Consider the following 16,504-nt stretch of genomic DNA (forward strand, 5'->3'; position numbering starts at 1 on the left):
TTATTAAATTGTTTTTTTCCTTCTTTTTTAATGAATGGAATAAATACAATACAATACAATAATACAGTTGAAAATGTAACTTGATATCACAGTAAATACCAAAATCACTGGTCAAATAATTTTTCCTGTATTTGAATGTTTAGGTATGTTGACAGGTTTTTTCTTACTGTGTCAAGAGAGAAATGAATTATTATTTTTCAATATTTAACACATTGTGTATAGTCTCTTTATTGATCAGCTGCATCTCTTCTCCTCTCTTATGCAAAGTCACTTCCAATAAAGTGTCACTATTGCTAAAGGTTGTTATTAAAGCACTCAAACAGTCTTTAAAAAACGCTGAATCAACCATTGCTAAGTGTTGATGTGTACTTAATGTTTCCAAACGCTGAGTGGATCTTTGAGTGCAGCTCTCACTCACTCTGGTTACAACAAAGCGGTGGCAAGATGCTATTAACAGAAGTCAATTAGAATCTCATTACATTTCCAGTCATACAGTAACAGCAGTGCATTGTGGTCAAGATAATTGTGCCAAAGCATGTTGGTGTGGTGCATAAAGTTCTTCAAACTTTCAGCCTCGAAGGAGAAAATCGAGAGGATGTATCGCACAGACAGACAAACAAACAGACAGACAGTAGCTAAGTTATCCTTCAGACAATAGTTTTCACAAGAGGAAATTACTCAGCAACACCCCACCTTAGTGCTGCAGTGTAAGAGATGGCATCAGTGCAGCCGTCCGACAGAGACACATGCAGATCTTTTTCAAGGACCAGAAGAAAGAAGAGACATCAGGTAAAAACAAATGTGATTTTCTATTGTCAGTGGCACTATATGTAAAAGATAAGACAGGTTAAAACTGATGCCTTTGGGTTTAAGGGAAAATAAATGACTTTATCCTGCACTGAAAGTCACCTCAGTCTTTGTAACAAAATGCTAATTATAGTAAAGAAGATTTAAAAAAAATAACTAAGCTTTAGAGGATCTTCAGATGATTATTAGTCAGAGAGATTGCTATCTATTAATGTGCTGCTTAGCTTTCAGTAGTGGGTTTATATTTATCTTTTTTTTCCTTCTTTTGTTGGCAAACTTTTGTCAAGCCCTGAAGCCTTATGGGAGAAGTTTTTCACCGTGATCAAAATGACTTTTTTGATAGCCTTGTTTTGGCCAAACAGCTTTGGAGCAGCTCCCTCGACACCAAAGCAATATAGTGGACTATGGGCTTAATTTGACGGACAGCTTGTTACACTTTGAAACTTTGTATTGTTTGTAGAAGTGTGAAACCTGAGAAGTTTGACTCCATAAGAAGCTGATAGAAGTTCCCCTGGCATGCCGACTATTTTTAAAGGAGCAATGCGGGCACCTCGTGTGGAAATGAAATGAGCTATTTATCAAGGAAACAGGAAACGGCTCTGCAAACCTGGAATGTGAGACTCAGCTCAGCTCTCGTGTTAACTTGCCACCTTCCTCTCTGATGACATGCATGCTCCACTGTTTACACTGCTACAGCTTCTAAGACATGTACCTTTTTTCTCAACAAACCACAAAACAAACACAATTATAGTCTCTTCTGTGCCTGAGTGACTTCAGAAAAAAATCATGTGCAAAATACGCAATCCAACTCTATAGAAAAATAGCCGCTCATAATGTGTCATTTTCATTGTCAAGTTACAGCATTGTGAGGCTAAAATATGACCTTTATCTGTGCCTGTAGTTCCCTCATTCATTCTTAATCACACTCTGGCACACAAGCTATATATTATTGGGTTTTTTTCCATTTTCAAAAAATGAAAAGCACCAGTGTCAAATTCAAGGTCCGGGGCCCAAATCCGGTCCTTTAGAGCATGGAATTTGGCCCAAGAGAGAAAGTGAAAAGGACAAAAAAAAACATTAATTATTGTGTAAATTACCAAATAATTCAGATATCTCAGATCCTCATAATACACAAATCAAATAAACCCCCACAATAATTGAAGGACTCACTGTTTTCCATGATGGAAGTCATAATTTCTAAAATCTTACAAATTCTCTCGAACAATCACACAAAACTTTTAAATCACAAAACAATTTGATCACGAAATCCAGGATTTTAAAAGTGAAGATCCCACAGGGAGTGAAAGCTCTCATTTATTGCTTGGATATTGGATTTATATGTGGAAGTGTAAAACTAGGGGACAATAATGTAGTTAATTTTCCAGCTATAATTGGCGGCCCACTTGTGATTAAACTGCTCCATATTTGGCCCCTGAACTAAAATGAGTTTGACACCACCAACTTTAAAGACCCTGCCTTTAGCAGTCCTCTGAGAACTTCATTTAGTTTTTACAAAGGTTTAAAACACCTGCATCTCAATTCTGATTGATCTTAAAGCATAAGTCCCACCTAAAACCACTTTTTTCTGCTGAATACATATATGATTAGGTATGAAGTAACGCAGCTGATTCATCCTAGTCACACTTCATTTTAATCTAAGTATTTTTTAGTTGTAAAATGTCAGAGTGACTGCCTTCTATGGGTTGAACACTGGCTATTACAATTATATTTTGCTATTGACTGAGATTAGATCAGTGACATCTTTTCTGATCAGTGATGTCACTAACAGTGACTGTTGGCCCCGCCCCTCCAATAAAAGATGGGAGCCTTCAGTGGGCATTGATTGACAGCTCCATGCAGAACTGTGCAGCGCTGTGGGGGAAGGGCTGCTGTAACTGGGCGTGGCATAACTAATCTAGGTGCAACGCACATAATGGAGGCATTTAACATAACCCTGGTGGCCCTGGGTGTACTTACACTTTAAGTTAAAAAAAAAATATAAAAAGAACCAATAAGAGCTTTACTTCAAAAAAAAAAAAAAAAAGTCAATATGATTGTATTAGGATATTATGAGTCAAGCATGTTTTTCTGTTTGTGTTGTAGAATACCATCACATGCATGCACTCTATGCTCTTATCCCATAGTGATGCTTGTCCTGATCCTAGACTCTTTCCATCTCTTTAACATCTGACCTTAGGTGGAAACATATATATATATAAGGACACAACACAATTTAACACTACAATCTACTGGGATTTATTCTGCTGTGAGGTACTTTTGTTTGTTTTCTGCATCGTGGCCCTAAAAGAATGACACCTCCCACCACAGAGATGGTTGTCAGTCTGATAGCAGTAGAAGAGTGTGGCCATTTTCATCTTCAGTCAAGCCACTCACATTGGGTTCTGTGCTTGATAAACAGGGGCATCATTTATGAAGGTTAATGGCTCTACAAGAGGACATCAATGCAGGATAATGATCTGTTGCAAGCAGTCCTTCGGTGGGTGACATTTACACTTACTTTCACGACAGGCGTTTAGTGACGAACTGTAAGCTTTACAATGATCTGTGCACAGCAGAATGCTGCCAATGACTCACTTTTCACAAGATCCTTTACAGTTAACATGCTTCTACTAACTAGCATGTGGCGCTCCACTTGTGAGGCTTATTATTTACAATTTCTTTCATTTAATTCCAAATTTTCTCCTGTATTGTGATATCCACTCTTGCTCACCCAGCTTGAATAATTCCATGTTATACTCCGCATGAAGTTGACTATTCATTAAAAATCTGAAATACAAGTAGAGGTGTGCCAGTCCTTTCACAGATCTTTACTACACAACCATTCCTCCATCCTTATCACTGGTAGATTTTGGTCCCCACAGCAGGTTGTGAACAAAAGCATAAATCACCAACATGACTCCTCAACTGCCTGACTGAAATTCATGGTTCCCAGCTCCTCTAAATCACAGCGAGGGTGCCCAAGGGAGGCTAATACACACTGTCCATGAATACCATCAGCAGCCAGGCTAGTCCAATCCATTCAAACATGACAATGTAAAGAGATAGATGAGGCTGAGCTTAGCAGCCACAGAGGAGGGAAGAACACCTATTATAATTGTGCAAATGATTGGGACTGGAAATGCTGTTCCGCTGGTGGCATTCAGGGAAGTGAGAGCATCCTCCTGCTTTTAAAAAAAAAAAAAAAACCCTTAAAACCATTACCTTAACAATGGATAATTGAGGAAATGTGTTTCCTTCCTTCCACAGTGAGAGTTTTTACAGTGCATGTACTCATCTGCCTTTGAAAAGAGCATGCCGTTCTCTTTCAGTAACAACATGTTTATGTTCCTGTTCCTGGCATTCACATGTTTTTCACCCCAGTGAACCTCACAGTCACAACCTCCATTTGGCTAAAGGAAGGTTTATAGTTATTGTGGCAATTGATAGACATGTAACAAATGAGGGAGGTTTTTCCTGATCTCCCACTTTCTGCTTCTACAAACCTGAATCTAATCAGTGACTTACAGTGTTTGGAATAACGGCGTTTAAAATAACGGCGTTTGGTAACAGCGTTTTTTTTTTCAGTAATGGGGTAATCTAACTAATTACTTCTTACGCCGTTATCGTTACTGAATGTTAAATGTGGTGCATTACATGCATTGATTGAATAAACTATTATCCGAAAGCAGCCCTGGCTTCATACGCAGCTGTAGTGAGGAGGTGGGTTAAAAACGAGGTGAGCGATTATGATTGGCTAAGGTGGCGTCATGTTTCATGGTAGCCAATCAGAGCCAGTGTTTTTACACATGTGCCAACACACACGCCACACACACACACACTACAGATTTGATGAAGCAGCAGAGATGGTGAGCGTGGAGCAATCTGATGAAAAGTTGGCATTTTTAAGGTGACGATACAAACACTACTTTAAATGAATTGTGGTCAAAGGGAAGAACGTACATGTGAAGTGTTCATTATATCCAGGAGTAAAAACTTTGTCGACATCCGTTGTAAGCAACTCAAATTTAATGAAGAACCTCACAATGACACACACATCTAAAAAAATCAGAATTCTTTGACATTTAGCAACTTTTTTTTTGTTGTTGACAGTAATGCAAATAGTTACTTTCCATAGTAATGACTTACTTTTATTATAGAGTAATTAAATTACTAACTCTTACTTTACTTACTTTTTGAATCAAGTAGTGAGTAACTATAACTAATTACTTTTTTAAAGTAACGTTCCCAACACTGGTGACTTATCATTAAGTTCTGCAGGTCTGATGAGGCGTGGTGGGGCAAGGAGGCATAGAAAACATTCAGATTTGGGGTTCGGCAGGGTTGGGTTCCCTGCTTACTTATATACAGTATATTCTACTTACTTATATACAGTATATTCTCACAAAAAAAAAAAAAAAAAAATATATATATATATACTGTATATATATATGGAAAAAAAAAAAACATTTAATTTTTTGTCATTTATACCTGCTTATCCTGTGCAGGGTCACAGGAGATGCAGCAAAATTTGAGCACAGAATAGTGTAAACACCCCTGGATAGGGTGCCAGTCTATCACAGGGCTTTACAGAGACAAGTTTGGAGCGGCCAGTGGGACTTGAACCGACGATTTCTGCACAGAAACAACAATGCTCACCAGAGTGACCGTCTTTCATTCTTTTTCATTATTTTAAATTCAAATTGTATTTGTAGTGATGAGGAAATACATGATTTTCATGTAAGACAGTGGTTCTCAAACATTTTTGTCTAAAGTATCATTTTTCTCCCTTTGTCCAACTACAACATTTTGGATAGAAAACAATTCAAAAACAACTATAGAGCTTAATAATGAACTGAACGAGTGATATCACACATTGTAAACAATGTCATTTTGTAAATAAGTGGAAAAAAAACAGTAGTGGTTCCCAACCTTTTTTGGATTGTGACCTCATTTTGATATCAATGATTTATGGCAACCCACAAAACATTAATTTTTTTCTAGTATTAGTTTTTGATCATGTTTGAGCTCAGAATTTTTTTCCCCTGCATTTTAGTTGAACTAATTCAGGGGTGGGCAACCGCAGTCGTCAAGGGCAGAATTCCAGAGACTTTTAGATGTGTCCCTGCTCCAACACACCTGGTAGAAACCAATGTGTTGTCATTAAGCTCTGCAGAAGCATGATAACAAGCCATTCATTTGATTCAGGTTTGTTGGTGCAGGGTGTGTTGGAATTCCCTCGAGAACTGGAGTTGCTCACCTCATAACTATTCACAAAGTGAAAGTATAGAAATACAGTTGTTTAAGATTGTGTTATTTTAATTAAAAAAATAATAATTGAAAAATGTATTTAAATTTTTTAGAAATTTTAGGTGACAACCACAAGGTTGAAAAACACTGATTGAGTCTCTCTCTCTCTCACTGTAGTGCCATTGCGTACCCCTAGGGGTACACATACCCCCATTTGAGAAACACTGCTCTAAGATGTCCATTTGAATGTAGGTTTTTGGCTATGGACACACATAATGTCTATCCATACTGAAGACTAATCTGTGGTAGATTGTCTATGAAACCATTGCATATTATTTTGATATTGCAGTCTTCCATGAAGAATCAGTTTCATCTTTTATCATGTACCACTCATGATGGCATGTAGCAGAACCTGTGTGATTCCAGTGTAATTGCCATTATTTGCATTTTAAATGTGTCCTCTTTAACACTTCACAAATGAAGACACTCCTGTCTATGCACTCCAATGTGAAGTGGTGATCAAAGTGTTGCATCAGAGAGGGTGGACAGTAATATCATGGAGACAACTTGAATTAAATCGGATCACCCAATCCTACAATGCCTTCAGACGCTCACCGGGTAGTTGAGCAAAAATAAAAGATCTGTATGAAACCTGCAATACTGCAGTAACGCATCCTCAACTGTGAACTGCAAGCAAACACAGGAAACTCGTCCTTTGGGTTAGCAAACACAGCTCAACATTTGCTAAGAAGGTAAGCCAACTACCCCGAGAGCTCTGAGCCAGATTAGCTTTCTGATTCGGCAAAAACATGGCTTTGATCTCCTGAAAGCTGCCTTCAGAGCGATAAACTCTCCCTCCAACATGAATTTGTCCCACTTCAGAGCTGCTGACAAGACCACCGTGTGTAGGAAAGAAAACGGCGAATCCAGTAATATGTTTTAGTCCACGCTAAGCAGCACAGGTATCTCTGAAAAAGTTGATTGTGTAAAATTTTTAACACATTTCATTGCAAATAAATACTGTTACACATAAGTAAGATGAAAGATGTGGATTTGGAGCCATCCTGTATTTTGATGCTGGTGGCATCTGTTTAATAATGTCTGTTTACTTGATCAGAGATGATATTTAATTACATTAAAGGTGCAATATGTAGAAATATTGCGAATTTTTAACTTTTAAATATGACTGAAATAACTAAAATCAAAATTTGAGTGTTAAGAAACATGTCCTTAGCTGTCATGCCATATGTGATTTTCTTTTAGATTACATAGTTATATATACATTAAAAAGTATTGCCCGGCCAACCTGTAGTACATTTTTTCCACCGCTATGGTGAGTATAAGCCTTTTTACAGCAGAGCCATCCCTGAGAGTGCCACCCGCCATAAAACACATGAAGAAGAAGAAGCCGTCCCTGAACAAGGCCATCTCGGGCATATACCTGGATTTCAATGGTACAAATGTGTAACATTTTAAAGGTAGAAGTAAGTCCAAAAGTAGGAGCAGTATGCCAGATGCTAAGAAGTGAACACACTGGTTCATATTTAAAAAGTGTGAAATGTATTGCTAGAAAGAATGACCAAGACATTAGTCATTTTTTGTACAATTATAGCTGACATGGACCTGCACTAAAAATAAAGTACATTTGTGCAAGAACTACCAGACCAGATGATCAATTAACCCTTTTTTTGTGTTTTAATGTAAGTTTGGTTCGCTGCAATTTTTCATCTTTATGGGATAAGATTTGGAAAACACTGGGGGGTTTCTTGTCTTTGTTTGGTTTTTATCTTGCTTGCTTCTCAGTTCTTTGAGCTCATACAATAACTTTTGAAAATCAAAAATGGTTGAAATGTAAAAATAAATTAAAGAAAAAAAAACAGTGAAAATGTATTCTTTTTTTACGAGGCCTATTTGTGAGGTTGCATCAGACCCAGAAATTGTGTTAGTCCCGGAGCTAAACCACTAAATTTCAGTGAACATGGTTTTGTCGGATAAAGTTTTTTTTTTTCCTCATTTTTTTCTAGTCTGGTAGGGCATGCCTATCATAAATCAGGGGGTGACAGATGATATCTGTTGGGCAACTCATGATATTAACTCCTTTCTATCGGATACAGCCAAATTCTGAAATACAGTACTTCCTGTTTTTCAACTAATTATGCTGAACACACTTAAAATATGCTTGTATTGTGCAATAATTGATGTTGAAGACATTGTCAAAATCATTTTAGGAGTATAATATTGGGCATTAACTCTTCCCCCTCAAATTTTTGGCATGCGGGGTCGACGTTGTCACTTTTGTTGTGCTTCTCATGTCTAAAATATATATAAATTAATCTAGGGCCAAGTTACTGAAAAACACTCCAGATGACACTGTACAGTCACTATTGTTTTAAACACGTTTACCACGCCTTTCTTCAAAGTTGTTTTGCTTAGGAGAGACATCAAACCATGACTGTCCACTGTTTTGAGGGCACCTAATGTCAGTAAAAGTATTAAAGCATCACTAGAATGGTGTATGTTCAAAGTTTGATCAAGTTTAAATTGTGTTTTAATGGGATTAGACAAGCACTCACAAAAAGTAGCTAGCATATTTTCAACGCTAGCGCCAGGATCTGCAAATGATGAAAATGCCATCATGTTTGGAGAGGCAATATTTAAAGATTTGGTGCATGGCCAGAAGAATTTTACAGTACCATCTCTAAGAAGCTAGATAATATTCCAGCAAATCTGTTAAGATTGATGAATCCAAGGTCTATTATTAACCAGATGTTGAGATGTTGATGTGAAGGAGGTGTTTGCCTATGAGCTTCTACAAAGCTACTTGTGTGGGGTAAGAAGAATGGGAAGGGTCATTCATCTTCCCCAGACTTGCTTGCTCCTCCACCAACGAGGGAAGCTTTAATTGTAAATGTGAAGAGGGCCCATTTTCAGACAGTTCTATGATAAAATCTTGGTTCTGACGCACCACCACTAAACCCAGAAGACTTTCTTCCAGAGAACTCTAAACCTGCTCCAGATTTCACGTGCTTCAGTGTGGGATGCTCCAGGACCACAGTAACCTCAACTAGCCATTTTGATGTTGTTAAAACTTGTAAAGATGCAAGTTAATTTTGCTTCATTTGGTCAAAAATCCATAATCACCTTTGAGCATATTGTAATACAAAGTGTTCTGAAGGTACAGTGCACTTTCACTCCTTCTCTTGGTGCTTTATAAGAGATTTAGAAATCCAGGAGCGTAATGCAACCTTTCAGCCAATCAGAGATATTTTTACAGAGTGCTCCATGAGCTGTTTTGGGGTTTTACAATTGGCTGCCCGACTAAAGTCGATGTGCGTTCACGTCATCTGTAGTAAAGTACAATGGTGGATGTTCCATCAAGAGAAGTCTCCATCACAGCATTAGACACAACAGTTACACGACAAAGCAAGAGGAAATAGCAAGACCGACGTGGAGAAGAAACAGAATAATGGCACAAACATACAGAGGAGGAACAGAATCCACAGAGGTCTGTGACCATGTGCAGAAGGAGAGGGAAACATACCAAATAAATCATGTGTAAATCTAAGAGATGCTTATCCAAGGTGGAGAGAACAGACGCAATTCATTTGAAGTCTGGATGCGGAGTGGTGTAGCTCTGACCTGCAGCTGAGATCACTGCAGCCTGTGTGAGCTGTGTGGGTGTGGGTGGGGGAGGAGCTACGGAAGCAACCGCTGCTGCTTAGGAGGAAAATAACTAGAGAGTGATGTAAGCTTTTACGTCAGACACTCTAAAACATTAGAAAACTCTCCAATGACATCAGATAAAGCCACTAAATGTGTCACTAGTCCATTGAGAAAAGAGTTGCTAAGAGTTTCACAGTTGGAGTGTTCACCAGGATACCAGTAAGGGACCATAGGAGTCAAAACAGGGAGGGGAGGGGGGAGCGTGGTTGTTTCTATACAAGTCTTCAACATGTGTCATTATTCTTTCCTTTTTACTTCGTTTATTCAAAGTGTTGCTGACAGAATTATAATACTATGCTACGTAACAATGGGAAAAAAAGGGTTATTTTTTTTCTACTGGGATTCATATGTCATCCAGCATTAAATACTGTAAATAAATATTACATTTCAGGGGTTAATATCTAAAATTGCCCAAAGGGTATCAACTGTCATCCTCCTGATTCATGATAAGCATGCCCAAAACTACTTGAAAGAAGAGAGAAACAAACTTTATCTGGCAAAACCAGGTTTTTTTTTTTTTATTATTCATTAATTTATTCGATAGGGACAAGTGTGAACAATGTACCACACTATAACATTTATAGCCAAGGCTAATTTGCTATGTCCATCCCTAGAAGGGCTTTTCAAATGCACACAGAGAATACAGAAAATACATTTACAGTAACATTAATTCTGACATTACACAAAGGAAGTGCATTACACAAAGGAAGGTTCACCCTTGTGGCTGCTGGACATGAATGAGTAGGCTCTTAAAACACTTACAGAAGCGATGAATAAAAGTACTAGATGCATGCTATTTCCCCTAAGAGCCTCTCGAGCTAAACATTACAATCACTGAACAACGGAGATCCTGTGAGGCTGTCCAGGAAGAGTTGAATGAAGTCTCAATTTTGTTTAAATGGCAATTGAATAAATGTGAACAACAAACTTAGGGGAAAAACCATGTTGCACAAAATGTAATTTTGTTGTTTTTTTGTTTCTTGGGAAACATGAATTGTCTTTTGCTCGCCTGTCATCAGATGGCAGTAAAAGAGCAACATGTTCATTGTATAACCCTTAATTAACCAATGATCATTAATGGGTCTTACCCAAAACTATAAATCACTGTCAGATGGGTGCAATTTATTGACGGATCAAGACAATATCCAGTTTATTCAGAGTGCTACTTAAGCTTCCTTTGTGGTATGCTGTTATTGAAATGCAAATAAAGGAATTGACTGTGTTTGGTAAAACAGACAGACCAGCTCTTCTTAAATAAGTTTGCTTCTAGCTTTTCATTGCAACAGTCCTTCATTTAGACTAACAACAAACTATGCCCCAATTCCTCTTTACTGTTACAACAAGAACAAACACTTACAGTTGTTAAAAACATTGGACCATCCCAAAGCATAAAACACTTAAAAAGAACTGCCCCCATTCATAAATTGCCACTCAATAACTACTTCCTTATCTATCCCAGAGGACACTGGGCCCATAATCATATTTAGAGAGCGCCTCCAGCACCAAAGCAGAGTGAGGAGAGGTTTTTTGTTTCCTTAATTCAGTGCTTCCTTTTAATTGGATTTTTCAAATGCCAATGAAAAGTGTTCCATGTTATTAAATAAACAATAACTATAATATCAAAGGATGTAAAAACAGTACACCTGACCCGAAAATATTTCTGTCGAGAAACTACTCTGTACAAGTGACCTGCGGACATACAGTAGTGTTGTTTAACAGACTGCTGTAAATAAAGTAATTTGTGTTACAGATAATGTAACTTGTAACTTGCTTTTTTTTTCCTGCCTCAGTGACTGTAAAACTCTTTCCGATAAAACGACTGATTACTGCACATAAAGACACAATGAAGTCCTTAAGTGGGTGAAAGAGCTCTTTGGAGCCAACCACAGTAAAGCCTTCCTCCTTCAGATCAGCCTTTTGCTCTGAAGTTTGAATTGTGTCAAAAAGTTGGACTGATGACTGGAAAAAATATTTCAATCAAAGTTGGATGCATTGGAATGAAGTCATAATTTTCTACAAAGGCCAACATTCAAGTCACCACTTGTAGAGCTTTGCTGTTGAATTTCTTTGGTCCCTCCCTTTCTTCCAGTATACTTCCATGTTTAAGTTTCACAACAGCTTCAGCGATAAGCCTTCAGCCTTCCTGGCAATTTTGTCATCATACTTTTGTAATGATTAACAATGCGTCTGTAGAAGTCTGGAGTAAAATACATCTATTGAACTGCGAGTGTTAGTGGACTTTGACACTACAGCCAAGAGGCACAGGGACAAAACTTTAAATCAGCCAGAAGTCAGATTTTCTCTAAATCAGCCCATTCACAAAGGACCGAGTGAAATAACTTTGTTTTGCATGTTTCAGTATAATTGCTACAGACCTGACATGGAGTTTGAAGTACAACAATTGCTTTGGCTTTTAGCTACTTTCACCTTGACAACACAAGGTATGTAAGAATATCCTTAACCTTTTAAGAACACGTGTTCTTGTGAGATACTCTTGTTATCTAAAGATATTTGTTGTGACATGTTTTAATTTGACCAAAAATGTGCCTCCAACTGTTTTTTTTATTCATCGTCTAATGTCACTGCCATGTATCTCTTTATCTTCAGAGTTGGTGAAACTCAAAATGAAACCAATTGTTATCGCAGAATGCGGCAAACAAGTTTCTCTGCACTGCAACACCTCATCTCAGCAGGAGTTATCGATCAAATATATGGAGTGGTCACAGGGCAATGCGCTGTTATGTTCTCTGGACAATAAAGGAACAGTTACCAAAAACCTCAGCAACTCTGGGAGGGATTTTTCCTGCAAGTATACAAATGGAAGCCTGTCGCTCATCTTGGCCAAAGTGGTTCCTCTGGAGGTCAGACACTGGAAGCCATACAGATGCAAACAATACTCCACCCAGGGAATATTGCAAGGATATACCAAAGTACAGCTACAAGGTCAGCGGTCACAGTCTTTCACTTTCAAGTTCTTCAGTACACAAATTTCTCTCTATACAATGAAAGCATGAAACCATTGTAAACAGTTGAATGTATTTCAAATGCGGCATAGCTAATTTTATCAGGAAAAAAAAACAGTTATAGAAATTTCCTTTTCGTACCCCAGGCTTTTGCACCATGCACTGCAACCTTGAATCAATGATGTATCCTTGAATAGGGATAGCATGAAAAGCAAAGCATCATCTGCATACAACTGCTTACTAAGTCACATTAAATAACATGAAAATATCAATTTATCAGGTGCACTCTTTTCGGCATTCGGAGATTATATCATAAAAGATGTTGTTACATTCCATCACTGAACACCTTGTATAAATATTTTCACACTGATAGACAAAACTGTACATTATTTCAATCTTGGCAGCCGCCTGGCTTATATTGTCACATTTTTTTTGTTTTTAAGTACTAATAATTCTGATTCATAAAACTTTATTTATCCCAGGTGGGAAATTTAAGAAACAAGTGAGCAGCAAGACTTTAAAACAAGACATGTAAAAACAAAGACAATATTTACAAGAATCAATCTGAAACAATCCTGATACTGACACTGAGACTTCTAAGGGAAGACCATGTCCAAAATAGCATGTACAGGTGTATATTTACATGCATATAAGAAACCAAGCCTCTGCTTTCTTCCCATAGCACATTCTTGTATCCATTTGGAAAGTGTTTCACAAAGCCAGCAACCTTTTGTAAAGTATATTGTGATTCATTAGACCAAGTCTTACAACCTTTACTCTTTGATCTAGTTTAAATGCTAACAAGTCCACTGTTGGAGCGTTCAGCGGGGCTCCCCTGTGTGCTCTGAATGGTTTGCTACTACACAACACCATCCATAACAATCTGTGTTTAACTGTGCATTTTGGCTTGTGTCAGAACCAACGCATTTATCTTCATAGGCTAAATGCTTGAAAGGACGCACGGGTCAATCATACCTTTGCACGCCACATGAATAACAGTGTTGAGGCAGCTCATAATTCTGTTGCAGATTCAAGGCTTTTCTTTTCTTGGAATGAGCTGATTTTTTTTGTTAGATACTGAGTTGAATGCAAGGTTGAACATCCCACAATCATGCTGTTATTCGGTTGTCTGGTCATCACGGCTTAGTTTTACACAATTTCTTACATTTGCCAATTTTCTGCATCAACTAAGGGGAAACTGTTTCACTTGCTGCCTCTAACCGTACATCCCTGACATGTACATGTTATGTTATTGTACTATCCAGTCAGTCGTTATAATGTGATGCTGGTCTAGTCACTAGTTAGTTTAACAGTTGCTTTCTAAACTCTATGTTGCTTTGTTGTTTCTGTCTGTTCTTCAGAGTGCAATGGCACCATTGAAACTGTGCTGAAGACAGACGGCCCCGCCTGCACTTTCAACCATGTTTACCCCGACGGAGATGTGCACTGGTTTTCCAACTCCCGTAACCTCTCTGATTGGTCTCCGCATAACACAACTAAACGTGTGGATGAACAGGGTTGGTTGACCATTCATAGCTACTTGGAAGAGAAACACCTGCAAGGGACGTACAACTGCTCCTTGATGAGCACCGTTTCTGGGAGACTCATTGCCAGTGCTCTGGTTCATCAAGCTCCATTGACAAAGACAGTCAAATTGTTTGAAAAAACACCCAATAACAGCCATCGAATCAGATTACTGGGGCGTACTTGGATGGTTTCATTGATTTTACTTTTCTTTATTGTCAAAAGTTAGATCATATTGTTTCAAAGAAAATTCACAACAAAAACATGAACCAGATGTATGGGGTGCCTATTGTAAAGTTGTGCATGTTAAAATAAACAGCAACTTTTTGCAACATTTAGCAACCAACCACGTTTAAAAAACATATATGATTTTTTTATTGTCACTTTTGACCAGATTTACAGTAATATTTGTGAAATTTGTGATATTTACTTTTCTCACAAACATATGCCAATGTTAAATCTAAATATTAAATCTCAATGTTAAATCTAAGTCTAAATGTTAAAGCTATATATTAAATATGAAATCTAAATTTGAACATTTATTTAAATGCAACATCTAAATGCTAAATGATAAATCTAAATGTTAAATGGTAAATGTGGAATCTAAATTTAAATGGTGAATTTGCATATTAGCTAAAAATTTAGTTTCACCCGTGATATTTATATTTAACATTTAGATGAAACATTTAGATTTAGAGTTAACATTTAGCATTTAGATTTGAAATTTATTTAAATGTGAAATTTAGATTTAATATTTAACATTTAGATTTAATATTTAGATTTAACCTTGGCATTATATTTTTACGAGAGAAAAAAAATCACAAATTTCACAAATATTGCTGTAAATCTGGTCAAAAGTAACATTAAAAAAATATCACATACGATTTTTAAACATGGTTTGTTGCTAAATGTAAATAATTGCTGTTTATTTTAGCGTGCGCAATTTCACAATCGGCGCCCCCAAACAGATATACATTCAATTCAACTTTATGTATATGGCACAAATTACAACAATAGTCATCTCATACATGAATATAATGGTGCAGCAGCAGGACATACTTTTCCTCTTCTGTTCCACTTACACACACACAGAGCTCTGTGGTAAAAAGGCCTGGATCTACTGCACTGTGAGGCATTGACACTAAACATAATATTCCACATTGCTTTTACAATTTGCTTTAAGAAAAAAAAAAAATCATATGGTGGAAAGACATGCTTTTGAACTTTAGTTTGAGAAAAATTTGGAACAATTTAGGATTACTGCAAGGAATTTTCTTCCCCTAGAGATTTAGAAGTTCAGCAGGAAAAACTGTTTTGTGTGGCAGCATGCTGCCCCCTAGTGGGCTAGAAGAAAGATTACTAGTGCTATATGAATGGAGAGGATAGTTTAAGGGGGATCAGAAGTGTAAAGAGTACTGATATGTCCTACTCCAGTAGAAGTACTATTACTTGATTAAAATTTTACTCAAGCACAAGTAAAAAGTAGCTGAATTTGATCGTAAAAGTTATGAGTTACCTTCACTCCCCATGTTTATTTTGGCCACGGTTCTAGAACACAGTAAACATCTCATGTATAAAATTGGAACTTAATTTATTTTCCACAAAGGCATCTGTATAAAATAAAAGGTTTGTCAAAATCTACTATTCTTTTTTTAAACAACACCAATTTTCAGCTGTTTTTGGTGCCTTGTGTTTTACGTTCAATCTGGTTGTTCAGCTAATGATATGATGCATTTGATTGTTGTCTGGTTATTTAATTTTTTGTAGTTTCACAATGTCCGTTGATCACTTTAAAACAAAACAAAAATAATTTTACTCAGTAACAGTTGGGTGTTGAAATGTAATGAATTACTTTACTTCTTGTAAAATGTACTTAAGTACAAGTAAAATGGCTGATTTAGAAATATACTCAAAAAAAGTGCAAGCACCCATAAAAGCAACTCAATTACAGTAACGTGAGAGATTTTCACCTCTGAGGGGGATTATGAAGATTATGGATGTTCTCCATATTTACACACGTAATTATTATTATAATTTTTTTTTAAAGAAGTTATGTACTCCTAGCAACGTATACGGTAGTTAAGTTTTCCATTGTTTTTCAGATATGAAATAATTGGAAATCTGTCAATCACCATTGAAAGCATTGTCATTTAATGTCTTTTTTTTTTTTTAATACATTTTATACAGACTTACTGTCTTCATCTTCTTCAGAGTTAAGTCAAGCACAGCTTTAACTAGAC

General features: G+C 37.0%; 1 protein-coding gene across 1 annotated transcript; it reads left to right on the forward strand.

Annotated features, from left to right (window-relative positions):
• Positions 1-556: 556 nt before the first annotated feature.
• On the forward strand, positions 557-14,581 carry LOC114466098 (uncharacterized). The gene is made up of 4 exons (XM_028451569.1): positions 557-789; positions 12,137-12,218; positions 12,385-12,720; positions 14,102-14,581. Exons 1-4 carry the CDS (start codon positions 715-717, stop codon positions 14,491-14,493), a joined length of 885 nt encoding a protein of 294 aa, XP_028307370.1. The 5' UTR covers positions 557-714; the 3' UTR covers positions 14,494-14,581.
• Positions 14,582-16,504: the final 1,923 nt, after the last annotated feature.

The sequence above is a fragment of the Gouania willdenowi genome, chromosome 1, assembly GCF_900634775.1.
Source record: "Gouania willdenowi chromosome 1, fGouWil2.1, whole genome shotgun sequence".
NCBI lineage: Eukaryota > Metazoa > Chordata > Actinopteri > Blenniiformes > Gobiesocidae > Gouania > Gouania willdenowi.

Bases quoted from the DNA above. Each gene is read 5' to 3' on its own strand.
- LOC114466098 (XM_028451569.1), top strand. From the start codon at position 715: ATGGCATCAGTGCAGCCGTCCGACAGAGACACATGCAGATCTTTTTCA. The intron at 12,219-12,384 runs GTATGTAAGAAT...CTTTATCTTCAG, and splicing joins TTTCACCTTGACAACACAAG to AGTTGGTGAAACTCAAAATG. The intron at 12,721-14,101 runs GTCAGCGGTCAC...TCTGTTCTTCAG, and splicing joins TACCAAAGTACAGCTACAAG to AGTGCAATGGCACCATTGAA.